Source organism: Nicotiana tabacum, chromosome 11 (assembly GCF_000715075.1).
Source record: "Nicotiana tabacum cultivar K326 chromosome 11, ASM71507v2, whole genome shotgun sequence".
In the NCBI taxonomy this organism is placed as follows: Eukaryota; Viridiplantae; Streptophyta; class Magnoliopsida; order Solanales; family Solanaceae; genus Nicotiana; species Nicotiana tabacum.
Window position 1 is genome coordinate 1,486,205 of NC_134090.1, and position 15,825 is coordinate 1,502,029.

A 15,825-nucleotide genomic window follows, 5' to 3' on the forward strand; every position below is an offset into this window, starting at 1 on the left:
AAGTAGTGTCAAACAACTTAAACAAATATAACGACGAACGAGCAGCCCACCATTCCTTCATCATATGGTGTTTATCCACACCATTTGTCCTCCAAAAATCCATTAAACAGTAGAAAAATATACAGCCCAAAGGCAACACGAAACAGCCCACAAAACAGTCCACTACAAGTCAAATAACTCGAACTCATGGCTTCCGATCACCGTCCCGTGAGTTCTAACTATTAGGAAATGAATTTATCAACATTCCTTGATATTTAAGCACTTAAATACAGAAATTAGAAATTTTATTAACTATTAAATACATTCCAAAACTCAAACAACAAAGGAAAAGAGAGGTGATATAGCGATACTTACGTCGTAGGGATCGTTTTAATATTATCGCTTCTTGATTCCGTGTCCGGGATGATAATATTCTTTGAAACACTATTAGAGACCTCAAATACAGGTTCTATGGTGTTCTATTGTCGGGTTCTATGTGAAAATAATGAGAGAGACGAGTTAAGACATAGTTATCAACGTTTGAAAAGTCAAAAGGTGCTAGCTTGCCACCCTCTCATTCGCCCATCTTCCGACGCTTATATCTTTTTATCCGGATGTCGTATGAATGAAAGGTTAAGTGCGTTGGAAACTACATTCCAAGACCTTCAATTTGTTATATAATATGTTCAATAAAAACCTCATATAGTACACGAAATATATTTATCAAAAAGCTCTGTTACAGGACAAATCCTTAGTCGGTTTTTCCGCAACTTTAATCCGATTTTTTTCAAATTTTATATTTTCTATCCAAACATCATATATAGCCATATTATGAATTTTAAGTCATTTAAATCATGATTAACAAGTTTCATATTCGTTATGTCACCTTGGGACACACGGGGTGTAACATACCCTTTCGGTCTTAATCAAAATTATGCTTTCCCGACCGGTAGAGCTTGCAAATTATCTGAAGCCCTTGGCTTCAGAGAAGGATTGGGAAAAGATTCGTACACTCTCAGGAGAGTGTTTGTTGAACAATGTCATGCATAATGCCGCAGCGGTATGTTTTTGTCTTTCTCTTGCTATTTCTCAGCCTCTGAATGAGTGCATTTTAAATTTTACCTCTTCTTATCTTGCAGGACATTTTTCTTACTTCCGAGGTCCTACAACAATTAATCCGTGAGAAGGAGGAACTTTCTTCTGAGCGGGATCGGCTTTTGGCTGAACGGGACTAGACCGTTCTTCGCCTCTCGGAACTGGAAACCAGGGCCACTGAGGTCGTGGCTTTGGAAGCCTGCTTCCGGCAAAGTGAGTAGGAAGTAGAGATCCATAGCCAGGAGATTGGGCCACTGAGGACTAGCTTTGATGAAGTCAAAGCTAAATGGGTTGAGGTTCAGGAGCCATTCTTGCTACCAATGACCGTGAGGTTGCTGCTGCTCAAAGGATAACTAACTTAGAAGCAGCCTTGAATTCTAAGGTCGAAGAGCTTACTACTGCGGAGGCAAGATATGCCCGGTTGGAGGAGAAGAATAAGAAAACTATTGAGCATAACAAGCTCTATAGTTCAACTGTCCGAGATCTCGATGTTAGCCTTCGAGTAGCTAGGTCCGCCCGGGATAATATTTCTACCGAGATCACCGAGCTCAAAGAAGAACTCAAGCGCCGAGAGGCATCCCTCATTGTTGAGAAAACTTACTCCATGTACAGCATAAGGAGAAAAATCTTGGAAAACACCAAAGCTGGAATTATTGATATTGATGCCGAAATTGCCAAGGCACATGAGCTTGAGTTGGCTACAAAAAATGGATTCCCAGCGCGGTCTCATGCTCCAGGTTCTTCTGATTGTGGATCCAAAATTTCGGATACTGAAGAGGAATCGGAAGGCGATGATGCCGAGAACCAAGCTGGGGAATATGTTGAACCATTGGTTGAACAGTCCACCGTTCCCAGGGACATGGATACTTCTCTTCCTCCTGATTCGGGCGATGCTGTAGCTTAGCTTTTTCTTTCCTTTTTTTGTATTTCTTTTGGCACATGCTTGTAAATGAAGACATATTTTTGCTCAAATGTTTGATTGAGTCTTACTTTTGCTTGAATATTTGTGTGTATTTTCCATATATGGTTTGAGATGCATTTCCATCGATGCACTTCTGTTTCCGAGAATTATCCCTTTTACATGAGGGTTTCAATAGGTGTTTGCGCGGATTTGGTTCCGGGGATATATTCTTCCGGAACCTAACCCTTTAACATGAGAGTTTTTATAAGAGAGGACCCCCTTATGTTTACGGTGCTTTTGAAGAGGACGTCTCATATTCATTACGTCACTAACATCTAAAGTACTTGTTTAACTTTCAAATGACAAAATTAGCTCATCGTGTAGACAAGAAACAAGACAAAAGGAAAAGGATTTCATTTCATTCCTTCCGTTTTTATGGTTTACATAGGCATTTTACTATGTAGTAAAGAAGCTGCCATGACTTGTGGCTATCTTGTTTCTTCGGGGTTGGTTGTGCAGTCCCCGATCCCGATGATGCATGGCATTCAGTGTTGCCTTGCCAGATTTTCGTTCCCAGTTGACGTGGCATTCAGTGTTACCTTGCCGGATTTTCGTTCCCAGTTAACGTGGTATTTAGTGTTGCCTTGCCGGATTTTTGTTCCCGATTGACGTGGCATTCAGTGTTGCCTTGTAATCATATCATTATTCCCCCTAGTGTTCTAATGCGAAAAATGCGCGTTGGAACACTGAAAGTCTTGTATCTCCGAAGGTTGAATCGATGAATTTCTACGTAACCCTTTGCTCGGTAACATATTTTGCTTTCCCCTTAGGAATTTATGCCGTCGAGCAAAAAAATATATCACAATCGCCTAGTGCTTTGTGCTCGCGAATGATAGTGTAACATTTATTCGGTAACAAACTTAACCTCCCTGTGAGAATTTGCTAACGAAGCAAAGATTACCTTATCACCCCCGAATGAAAACTTGTCATCAAAAGATCTTATTACTGCTGTTTTTGTAGTATGCTTATGGTCGCTGTCTTGTTAAAAACCCTTTGCCGTTTTTTGTCAACAGTAATATTTTTTGAGATGAGCCACGTTCCAGTTGTTGGGCAACTTGTCTCCGTTGTGATTTTCTAACTAGTATGACCCTTTACTGGTGATAGCTGAAACTTGGTAAGGGCCTTCCCATGTAGAGGCTAACTTGGCGGCATTGTGTTCTTGGATGTTTTTAGTCACCTTCCTCAAGAACAAGTCCCCTACTTTGAAGTAACGAAGGTTGGTTATTTGATTGTAATACCGTTCCATCCTTTACTTTTGAGCTGCCATTCTGACATGTGTCAGGTCCATGCGTCCCTCGAGAAGTTCTAAGTTGATTAGCATTGTCTCGCTGTTTGATTCTTCATTTGCCTGGGAATACCTTAAATTGGGCTCCCCCACTTCCACCAGTATCAAAGCTTCTGCGCCATAAATGAGGGAAAATGGAGTTTCTCCTATGCTTGATTTGACAGTCGGTAGGCCTAGAGTACCCCGGCAATTCCTCGGGCCAACGACCTTTTGATGCTTCTAGCCTTTTCTTCAGATTTTGCACAATTGTTTTGTTTGTGGACTCTGCTTGTCCGTTTGCGCTCGTATGGTACGGTGATGAGGTAATCTTTTTTATCTTCAAATCTTCAAGGAATTTTATGACTGTTGCGCTAATAAACTGTGGCTCGTTGTCGCATGCAATTTCCTTAGGTAGTCCGAACCTACATATTATATTCTCCCACAGGAATTTGACCACTTCGCGTTCTCCGATATTTTGGTAAGGACCTGCTTCCACCCATTTGGAAAAATAATCAGTCAAAATTAAAAGAAATCGTACCTTTCCCGAAGTTGGTGGTAGAGGTTCCACGATGTCCATCCCCCATTTCATGAATGGCAACGGGGACAAAATTGAATGTAATGGTTCTGCTGGTTAATGTACCATAGGTACGTGGCATTGGCACTTATCACATTTTTGTACAAAGTCTTTGGCATCTACATCCATACGGGGCCAATAATATCCCGCCCAGACTAATTTTAACACCAAAGAATCTGCGCCCGAGTGGTTGCCACATATTCCTTTATGGATTTATTTCATGGCGTAGCTGGCTTCAGACACTCCTAAGCATCGGGCCAGCGGGCCTTAGAACGATTTTCTGTATAACTTCCCTTTCTCGAAGCTGTATCACGTGGCTTTGGTGCGCACCGCTTTCGATACCTTGGGGTCTTTGGGTAGTTTTCCGTGTTCGAGATAATCGATTATCTCGTTTCTCCAGTCCCAGACCAGGTTGGTCGAATTTACCTCATTGTAACACTTCGTGTCTAAGGCTGAGTTCATCAGTTGAACAATTGCCCCCATTTATGGTCCCTGAATTTTTATTGATGAGCCCAGATTTGCTAACGCATCTGCTTCCGCATTTTCTTCCCTCGGGATGTGGGTTATTGTCCACTCTCGAAATCTTGACAACAAGGCCTAAACCTTTACCACGTACTGTTGCATTCGCTCATCTTTGGTATCAAAAATTCTGTAGACCTGATTTACCACCAGTTGCGAGTCACATTTGATGTTGATTGCTTCGGAATCGAGCCCCCGGGCCAATTCGAGCCCTACAATCAAAGCTTCATATTTCGCTTCATTATAAGTTAAAGTTACCATCTTGATGGCTTGCCTTAAAGGTTTCCCCCAGCGTGACTAGGACTATTCCGAGCCCGGACCCTTTCAGATTTGAAGCTCTGTCTGTAAATAAGGTCCAAACTCCTGATGTCGGCTCTGACACCATTATTGCCTCTTTGGAGGCCAGGGGCATCAACCCCGGCTGAAATCGGCTACGAAGTCAGTCAAGACATACGACTTAATCGCAGTCTGTGGCTTATACTCTATATTAAATTCTCTCATTTGGACGGCGTATTTGGCTAATCTAATCGAGAGCTCGGGTTTATAGAGGATATTCCTCAGAGAAAAAGTAGTCACCGCCGCTATCGGGTGGCACTGGAAGTAGGGCCTCAGCTTCCGGGCGGTTACCACAAGGGCTAAGGCCAATTTTTCCAGATGTGGGTAGCGAGTTTCTGCTTCAGACGAAATTCTGCTAACGTAATATGTAGGGGACTGCGTACCTTTTTCCTCTCGGACTAAAATTGTGCTCATCATGACTTCCGAGACTGCCAGGTAGACCAGCAATGTTTCTCATTCATTAAGTTTCGAGAACAAATTAGGGCTTAACAAATATTTCTTCATTTCCTTCAAGGCTTCTCGACACTCCGACGTCCACTCGAAGTTATTCTTCTTTTTGAGCGCTGCGAAGAAGCGGTGACACTTTTTCAATGATCGGGAAACAAATCTGCTCAAAGACGCCAATATGTCTGTGAGTCTCTGTACTTCCTTTACATTGAATAGTTGATCCGGGATATCCTCTATGGCCTTGATTTTGTCGGGATTCACCTCGATTCCTCTTTGTGAGACTAGAAATCCTAAGAATTTACCTGAACAGACCCCGAACACACACTTCTCGAGGTTAAGCTTCATATTATGCTCCCTCAGTGCGTCAAACGTTTCTTGCAGGTGTCTCAGGTGGCTATCTGCATCCAGAGATTTAGCAACCATATCGTCTATATATACTTCCATAGTTTTTCCTATTTGTTTTTCGAACATCTTATTTATAAGTCGTTGATAAGTGGCTCTGACATTTTTTAGTCCGAAGGGCATTACGTTGTAACAGTAAGTACCAAAATTTGTAATAAATGAAGTCTTTTCCCGGTCTTCTGGGTTCATCTTAATCTGATTGTACCCAGAATAGGCATCGAGAAAACTCATTAACTCGTTCCCGGTCGTAGCGTCAATCATTTGATCAATATTTGATAATGGGAACGAGTCCTTCGGGCATGCCTTATTAAGATCTTTATAATCTACGCACATGTAAAATTTATTGTTCGTCTTAGGAACTACCACCACATTAGCTAGCTAGTCTGAATATCTTACATCTTAGATTGAACCAATTTTAAGTAGACGGGTTACCTCTTCTCTGACGAATTTATTCCTTGCTTCGGCAATAAGGCGCTTCTTTTGCCTTACCGGAGGTATGCTCGGGTCCAAACTTAACTTGTGGACGTCTATTTCTGTTGGAATTCCTGTCATATCCTCGTGCGACCATGCAAAACAATCAGCATTAATTTTAAGGAATGCAATAAAATATGACCTGAGCTCCGGGTGTAGTCTTGTTCCCAAATGAAATTTCCTTTCTGGGAATTTTTCAAACAGTGCAACATGCTCTAGTTCTACTGTCGTGGATTTCGTTGTGTCTGTTTCTTCCGGTACTTGAAAATACATTGGTATATGATATTGCTCCGACCTTCCTGCCCCCGGGGAAACTTCCTCTGGTTCGGGGTCGGAAGCCGATAACTGCTATACCGCATGTTCCTTTCCCTTGCTATGAGAGACTGAGGTCGCACTCAACTCTATCATTGCCGGTTGATCACCTCTTATATGCTTGATCCCTTCGGGTGTCGAGAATTTCAGCAATTGATGGTACGTTGAAGGCACGACTTTCATCTCGTGCAGCCATGGCCTTCCCAGGATGATATTATAGCCCATGTCCCCATCTACTACTTCAAAGAGAGTTGTCTTCATTACGCCCTTGGCATCCGTAAGCAGTAAGATATCCCCTCGAGTTGTAACACTTGCGAGGTTGAATCTGGCAAGGAGCTTTGTTGTCGGGACGATGTTCCCGGTGAGTTTATCCTGATCTAGAACTCTCTATTGTATGATATTGGCGGAACTTCCTGGATCCACTAAAATGTATTTAATTTTAAAATTTAACACATTTAAAGAAATTACCAGTGCGTCATTGTGCGGTACTCTCAGAAACTCTTACTATAGGTTGTCAATACTTTATTCTTCTTTGCGGTCGAGAAAATGACCCCATTAATCTCGTCCCCTCCGAAGATTATGTTGATCGTTTGACGTGGTGGTTCTTCTCCTTCCTTCGAGTTTTGCGCGTTGCCCCTGTCCCGACCATAATTATTTTTGGCTCGGTCACTCAATAGTTCTTTGACGTGACCATTTTTCAACCATGTTTCCACTTCTTCCCGGAGGTGCCGACAGTCCCCAGTCCGATGGCCATTAGTATCGTGGTATTCACACCATAGATTTGGGTCCCTCTGGCTGAGATTGGACCTCATAGGTCTCAGGAATCGTGCCTCTTTGATATCTCTCATGGCGGACACTAACTCCACCACGCTGATGTTGAAATTATACTCTCATAACTTTAGATAAGAAGAACCTCGTGGTCCCGAGATTTTTCTATCCTGCAGCGATCTGTTGTTCCGCCCACGATCTGTCCTCCTGTCAACGGTGAACTTGTCCGATGTTCGGAAGCTCCTGTCATGACCTTCAATCCACTCGTAGGGAAGAAACCGGCCCCTTGAAACTTGTCCATGTGAGTCGACATCGTCTTTCATTTTTTCTTTGTTATTCTCCCGCCCCCTTGCTGATGACGGGAAGTCAAACTGATCATCTTTGATTCTTTTGACTCGTACCGGTTGTGGACATCCGCCCAAGTTGTTGCTTGAAACTCGAGCAGACTTTCCTTCAACTTCCGGGAAGCATCTGAACTCCTCGGGTTCAAACTCTTAGTGAACACTTCAGCTACCCATTCGTCCGGGACGGCCGATAACAACATCCTTTCCTTCTGGATTCGGCTAACGAACCTTCGTAATAGCTCAGATTCTCCATGTGCGATCCTGAATATATCGACCTTTCGGGCTTGTACCTTTCCGGCGCCAGCATGGGCCTTGATGAACGAATCCACGAGCATTTCGAAAGAATCTATGGAAAGCTCGAGCAATAATGAGTACCATGTCAAGGGTCCCCTCGTGAGAGTCTCACCAAATTTCTACAATAACACGGACTCGATTTCGTGAGGAGACAGTTCATTTCCTCTCACTGCCATTGTGTAGGTGGTGATGTGTTCCTGTGGATATGAGGTCCCATCGTATTTTGGCACTTCATGCATTCTGAATCACTTTGGGATTAATTCCGGGGCCGCACTCGGTTTGTACTGTAATTGGATGTACTTCTTCGAGCTCGGGCCTTTCAATACCGGGGTGCTCCCGGGATTTGGTCCATGCAGTCGTTTACTTCCTTCATGAACCGCAAGAGTTCCTCCTTAAACGGATCTTTATCGTTGTTGAGTCCAGATCTGCTCCCGCTAGCCCCGTCGGAGCTAACTTCACCCCTAGGAGTGTTGTTGTCGACTCTCTACGTTGTTTGGTTTGTAGGAATAATAGGAGGAATTGGATCTCGCCTATTTGCATTATTTGAAGCGCCCGATAGCGCTTGTTTTAACTCCGTAATGACCTGATCTTTCCGCGTGAGGTGGCCTAAGATGATTGCATGTTGTACTTGCAGGATACTCACCGCGTCTGCTACGTGCCTTTGGTCAGCATCATCTGGGGTTGCTTCACGTACTCGTCTGGGGTACCTCCCGTCATACACCTGTGTGGCATCTTCCCCCTCATTACGAGTATCGCTGATTGAGTCCTCAAAATGGAGGTGTTCCTCTCGAATCTCAGGATTGTGAATGTTGTTAATGGTATTGATTGCCATTCTTTGTGATTTTGCTAGGACAGGAACGATCAAAGCTTGTGAGTGAAGGAGGTAAGGATCAACTTAACCACATGACTGTCTAGGCCCCACGGTGGGCGCCAAAGTGTTTACCCGAAAAATGGTACAGTTAAATTTGTTCGTGATTACTAGACAGATGAATCAATTTGATCCCAAAAGATAATGAATTAATCGATTTTCATTCAAGATACTTAGCTAAAATGTTAGTGAAGCGATAGATTTGGAGAACCCTGAAACATGATTTCTGGGTACAATGATGATAAGAACAACAAGCTAGGGAGAGAGATAGTAATGTTGTATTAGAATATATTCTTTGATGCCCAGAAAAGCGTGTCTTACAATGATAGTTGAGCCTATTATTTATAGCTCAGTGGGCGTAATGGTCGGGCACACCACTAATGACAATTATTAATAGTATGATAATGGAAACCTAACGGTAAACATAAATCATCAGGTTTCTTTAATGAGTTGTTACTCTTTAATGATGTGGAATATTTTTCATTAAATGTCATCGGGCGCAGCGTGCTAAATGCCCTTACGAACTTGTCTTTCTCGGTGACACACGAGATAGTTGTGCCCGGTTTTTCATCCTCTCGATTTTAATTCCACGTGTCTCCTTCTTAGGTGGCCACATGCCGTGACATATTTTACCCAATACAAAACCTATGAGGATAAGATCTATCAATTAGGAAGGCTTAATTTCTATATTACACTTACTCCCTTTGACACTAAAAGATTTTCATAAATCAAAGAAGTTTTGCGTACTCTAGGCAATTTCATTCAACACTAGCAATAAAAGCATTGTAACTACTTCAGTAGTCCCCAACAAGGAGACATAACTATCTTTTAGTATATAATTCACCGTCCAAAAAGAAAATACTAGGCCAATCAATTAATTTTGCATATACTTGACTAGGTCGATCAACTAATTTTGCATATACTTCTGTTTCATTTGAAGCAACTGGTATCACGTTTGATGGTTCAAATGCATCTCAGAGAGAAAAACCTATTCGCACTCCATGTTTATACCAAACTAGTGAATGTATTATATATATAACTTTCATACACACATTGCCATACACGTGGAACGTATGGTCCTTAATAGGATGTTAAACTTAACACACAATTGCCATAAAGGATGGTGCTTAGAAAAAGTCAATAACATACCCAGTATTATTTCACACCGTGAGTCTGAGATATGACAAAATGCAAGAATTTAACATGTAGCATCATCGTAATACTTATGGAGTGACTAATGATTTGAATACCACCTTGTACACCTTATGTGAGAAGAAAAGAGGTCCAAACATTTTAAAAACTTGAAAAAAGACACAGTGATATCAAAAAGAGGAATTACGAGTAGAGGCGGATGCTGTGGTAGGTATGAGTTCAATTGAACTCATAACTTTCGACGTTGAGTATATGTGTAAAAATTTATTAAAATTGCAAAAATAATAGATTTGAACCCATAACTTTAAAAATATAATGAGTTCAATGTTAAAAATCTTTAAAGTTGAATCTATAGAGTTTAAATCCTAGATTCGCCACACGGGAGGACCACAAACCACATAAAGGGAAAAAATAGAGTTCAAATTAAGTTTTTCGAGCATCCAATATCCAATAAATGTATAAAAAGTGGTCAAAGGTTGGAGGACCAAAATGGTTGGCTAACCAACTCATATGAACCCACCTTTAATTGACCAAATCCTAAGCAACCTTGCCAGCTATAATTCACTAGGTGACATAGGAAATAGACAAAAATGATCTTAAAAAACCTATTTTTATAACCATTCCGTATTCAAAAACTTGACTAATTTAAATTTGTATTGTCAATTAGGTCGATTAAACGTGAATTCGCACGGTGTAAGATTTGTTAGAAGGGAAACGCACTACACCCTCTTGTGGTGTGGAGAAAACTTAAAGACAGAATTTCAATAAGATGATTGAAAGGCCAGTGGGGGAGGTGGGGTTTCTGGACAACAACTATTATAACTAAGTGGGGAACACAGGCATCTGATGCTCTCTAGTTGCATAGAGAACCACAAACTCTAGTGTAATCATCTAAGCTTGGAAATTTTGATGTTCGTAAATCATGAATATATCACATAAATGGCCAAATATGTTTGCTTCATACACTAGCATATATTCATGTTCAAAAAAAAGGAAAAAACAACCTCTAGCCTACTATGCTAGTTGATTTTCACACACTAAAAATCAAGAAAATTAGTAACCCTTCTACAAGAACTTGGACCTCACAAACAAAACTAGAGGATAATAACCCAAATTCTTACCAAACCAAAAAGAAAAAACCCAAAACTAGGCAAACAACATCCTCCTCCCAAAAAACCAGCACCAGTTAATAATTCAAGAGGGACATGACAAGTGAGAACCCTTCCTCTAAATACCTAGTCAAAAATAAGGTCAGAGTTTCTTCACTAGCTTCTAATAATATTATTTTTTAGTTTTTTTATATTATCTGAGATCATCCATTATCCCAAATTTCTAAGACACTCTGTACAAACTCTTCAAACCCCTTCTTCCTATATACAGAACAAAACCACTACAGTAGAAATACTAGTCTAAAACTTCTACTTTTCTCAAGGAGTTGAACTTGAAGCTTCTTGTCTTGGTTCTCTCAAGTATCCCAGTAGAGTTTCTGCCTGAGAAAAAAGAAAAAGACCAAACGCCATTAAATTCTTTCCATAACAAGAATAGGATCAAAGTAATACAGCTTGTATCCCTTGTACTTAAAATGCATACGCAGACTAAAACATCAGTGTCACTGAAAGCAACACAGCAGCAGTATTTGTTCTATACGTTACTGCAACAAGTACCAGAAAGTTCAAATGATAACATCACCAAAATAAAAGAAAACGAAATGCTCATTTCAAAGGATAGCAAACCACACCATACAACTGTAATCTCCAAACTTCACTCTCATGCTTTCTTCATTCATCTCTTTCTATTTTCTTCCATACCCCCATCTTCCAACTCTCAAACATCCAAGTATTGAAAAACACTCCACACCATATGTTTATGATTATATAAATTCAAATATGTCATGGTAACCAATAAAATTTAATCTTTATTCCAACTTTATGCCCTTAGTTAACTACTGGCACAAATTAGTTTAAGTTAAAAGCTCTACTCATCAAAAATCATAGCAACTTTCAAACAAATTGCTTCAATAACAAGAACTCCTACTAATAAATGTCAATAATTTGAAAGAACTATTGGTTCTTTAATATTACTAATTCCATAAAAATTCAGTCTTTAACTAGCCACTACAACAACTCTAATAAATGATCAAGATTTTTCCTTTTCTTTTCCAACAACTTCAGTAAACAGTTCTAGTGGTGGATCGAAAACTCAAAACTCACCTTGTGCTTAGCTTTAGCAGTTCCATAAAACTAATTCCATAAAGATTCAGTCTTTAACTAAACAATACTACTAATTACAACTACAAAGTGCTAATAATTGACTAAGATAACTCACCTTGTGCTTAGCTTTAGCAGTACCATTCTGAGACAAGGCAACAAGAGGAGGAATTCCACCTTCTCTAACAAGAAGCCCTCTGTTCCTAACACTATCCACACAAAGCTGCAAAAGTGTCAACACTGCAAATTCCCTTCCTTTATCAGAACCATCTTCAATAGCTTCAACAAGTGTAGCAATTCCCCCTTCCTCAACAATAGCCACTTTCCCCATTTCAATCCCAGCCAATATACTCAACACGACCATTGCCTTTTCAGCTAATCCATTCCCATTTTCACAAACTAGCCCTACTAATGGCTTCACTGCACCTGCAACAATAGCCCTCTCTTTATTTAATTTCACTGAACAAAGCTTATAAAGAGTCGTTAAAGCATCTTTTTTTCCTCTATTCGTTCCATTTATAAGCAATCCCACTAATGGTGGAACTGCACCACAAGCACCAATTGAAAGCTTATTTTCATCAACTAAAGCTAAGCTTAAAAGCCCACACGCAGCATTCTGTTTCGACGTGTCGGTCCCGGTTTTGAGCACGTAGATTAATGACTTAATTGCCCCTGAGGAAGTGATTAAGGTCTTGTTTGGCTCGTGAAGTGAGAGATTTAAGAGTGCTGTTACTGCGTGTTCTTGCGTCCACGGGTCGGTGCACCGGAGAAGTGGGATTAGGACTGGAATTGCACCCGATTCGCCTATTAAAGCCCGATTATCAGCCCGATTCTTCGCTAACAGCCTTAATTTAGCTGCCGCCGATCTTTTAACGGCGACTGACGGAGAATTTAAGCTGTCGACGCAGAGTTTCACCGTCGGTTGAAGATCCTCCGGCGAAATGCTCTCGATTATCTCCGTTGAAAATTTCTCTCTTTCTAGAAACCCGAAGCAAGGTTCAGGTTCGGGTTCGGGTTTAAAATTCGGGTTACTCTGATCCGAAACTGGAACATTTGCTAACCGCTGTAACTCGCCGGAGATATCACTGCTACAAGCTGAGAAATCACTGAAAGCTTGAGAAAGTTCTAGATAATCCTCATCGGAAGTAGACGATTTGTTCGCTGGAGGCTTTCTCGAAAGCTCGCCGAGATGAATATCAATGACGGAGTCGGTGAGATTCTCGGAAATAGCACCGGAGTTTTCAGAAACGGAGCCGGAGCAATTAGTTGACCGGAAAGTAGTTGATGATCGGATAGTTCTCATGGACCGACCAATTGAACGGTTGATTTTAGCGGCGGAAGATAACGGTGGTGGAGTGTAGTAATAAGGCCGTGTTTGGCCAATATGGGTAGTACTAGAAACACTATTAACACTATGAGAATGTGAATGAGACTGAGATTCTTCAAGTGAAACCATTTTTTTTTTAAAATTTTTGAGTTTTGAAGGAATGAGAAAAAATGGAGGAATTTTATAGAAGGAAAAGATAGAAAGGATGAGAAGGAGAGGATTTGGTCTGTTTGGTGGCTATGATTTTTGATTTTGTGCTAAAATGACATGCGGTGTGTTGTGTATTTAGTATCACAAGCAGGGGAAACCTTCCAGCTCATTGTCAAAGCCCGAGGTTAATTTTTAGTACTAACATATCACTGGGTTAGATAATTTCCTTTTAACTATAATCCTTTTTAAAAAAAAATATTTTTACCATAAGATGTTACGATTATAGTTTTATAATTTAAAAATTAACAAAATCAAGTATGTTATTCCTCTAAGCACCGATTATCCGAACTTTAGAAAGAATACTCAACACGGGTTCTCTAGATCTTAGTATGAGTAGCTAAAACCTCACTATATTTTTTCGGAACCTCAGCATTTTTCCTTCTTGCGTATGTGTTATAGCTCATAGCTCTAAGCCCCAATTCCTTAACTCGAACCTCGACACATGTATTTAAATTTCGACGGGTGTACTTAGAACCTTGCCCAAGTCTCGGAACTTCAGCGTAGGTACTTGGAACCTTAGTATGAGTACTTGGTACCTCAACAAGCATACTTGGATAGGTAAGGGCACCCGATACCTTAATAGAGGTACTCGGTATATATTCAAGCTCAACACGAGTTCTCGATACCTAAACGTGCTCGAGGTACTTCGATCCTCAGAATGGGTACTTGCATGAAACTTTAGCATTGGTCTCGGGCCTCCAGCACGTGTACCCATTAACTCAACACGAGTACTCGATACCTGCTATGCTCAGCAAGGGTACTCGATACCTGCTTGTGCTCAATACAGGTATTTGAAGCCTCTATACATGTACTTGGAACTTCAACGATAATACTCGATATCCCAGCAGGGCTATCAGTACCTACCCCCTGTTTGTACTGGTTCTTAGTACCTAGTCGTGTACGTAGCACTTCAGCACGAGTTCTCAAATCCTTTACGAATACTTAGAACCTCCGCTCAAGTACACGATATTCCAATACGACTATTTGATACTTACCGGTGCTCAACACTGTATGGGGTGAAATTGATTGATTACAAGTGACTAGATAGCATGAGGACACGTGGAACCAAGAACAGGCAGAAGTTGAGTCGATAAATAATTATTATCGATCACGAAATACATAACCGATACAGGGTGAATCCCGAAGGAAGCATAATCGATGGCAAAGATTCGAAGGCTTGACATCGGATAACATTAAATGAGCAGCCTATAGAGAATATTTGCATTCAAACTAGCTGTTATACACACATCAATGATACTTTTGTTCTCATTTAAGAAAAGCTTTATTTTAGAATCTTATCTCCCTAGGAATAGTTATAAATACCAGATTGACACCTCTTGTAAGGGGAGGACATATTCTACACAAAAAAGCTATGACATACTGTTTCAAGTTCAATCTAAAGCATTTATCATTGATATTGTTCTTGCTCTAGGAAAGACCGAGCTCAGAATCATGTTTGCTACTTTTCTTTTAATTTTAATCGCTGATCTTATTTTTATTCTATTTTTTTATCATTTTTGGATCAAATCGATTCGCTTGTATATAAATTACGTAACTAATTTAACTGTACTGTTTTAATAAACAAGCACAAATACCATATATTCTAGTGCGACTATTCGATACCTAGTCGTGCTCAACACGGGTACTTGAAACATGAAACTAAAGAGAACCCACGTGGAAGGTAGGTGAGATAGAGTAAAAGTAACAAGGGCCTGTGAAATTAGCAAGTTGCTTTTTGTACAGTACGAGTTTGCTTTTTTGCTTTGAAAGGACGTCGGTGAAGGGGAATGAGGTGACGTCGTTTCATGTTTTTTTTAACTCTATTAGTCGCTTTTTGGTTGTCACTTTCATTTTCCTTGAAACAGTTAATTCCATCAATTTTTCAGATGTACCTCCCTACAACAGAGAAATGAACGAATACGAAATACGTATTTATGAAAGCAAATTTAAGAAAAAAGTAATAGTAGAGGTGTACGCTTTTGAAACAGTGAAATAATAGTACTGTATTTTAGAACTTTAGATAAAGTTCGTATTTTAATCTTTAAAGGACTTATATAATAACCTTCTTGGCAAGGACTGGCAACACCAAACGTGGTTTGAAGCTTTTTTTTAATACCATTAAGAAAATTAGTAAGAAAATACCATTAAGGATATGAATTATGGGCTTCATTTCTATATATTGACTATAAAAAATTATTTATACAATCAAATTATTTATATAAAACTTAAATTTGTATACATCAATTAATAATCTACTAAAAGTTAGCAAACATATTAACATTGATAATTTACCTT

General features: G+C 40.1%; 1 protein-coding gene across 1 annotated transcript; it reads right to left on the reverse strand.

The window, feature by feature from the left end:
- Positions 1 to 10,726: 10,726 nt before the first annotated feature.
- LOC107823151 (uncharacterized) lies at positions 10,727 to 13,574 on the reverse strand. Its single transcript, XM_016649747.2, has 2 exons — positions 12,112 to 13,574; positions 10,727 to 11,276 (listed from the first exon to the last, which is right to left on the reverse strand). The coding sequence occupies exons 1-2, from the start codon at positions 13,447 to 13,449 to the stop codon at positions 11,214 to 11,216; spliced, it is 1,401 nt and encodes a 466-aa protein (XP_016505233.2). The 5' UTR covers positions 13,450 to 13,574; the 3' UTR covers positions 10,727 to 11,213.
- Positions 13,575 to 15,825: the final 2,251 nt, after the last annotated feature.

Bases quoted from the DNA above. Each gene is read 5' to 3' on its own strand.
- LOC107823151 (XM_016649747.2), bottom strand. From the start codon at position 13,449: ATGGTTTCACTTGAAGAATCTCAGTCTCATTCACATTCTCATAGTGTT. The intron at 11,277-12,111 runs GTGAGTTATCTT...CTTTTTTCTCAG, and splicing joins CTGCTAAAGCTAAGCACAAG to GCAGAAACTCTACTGGGATA.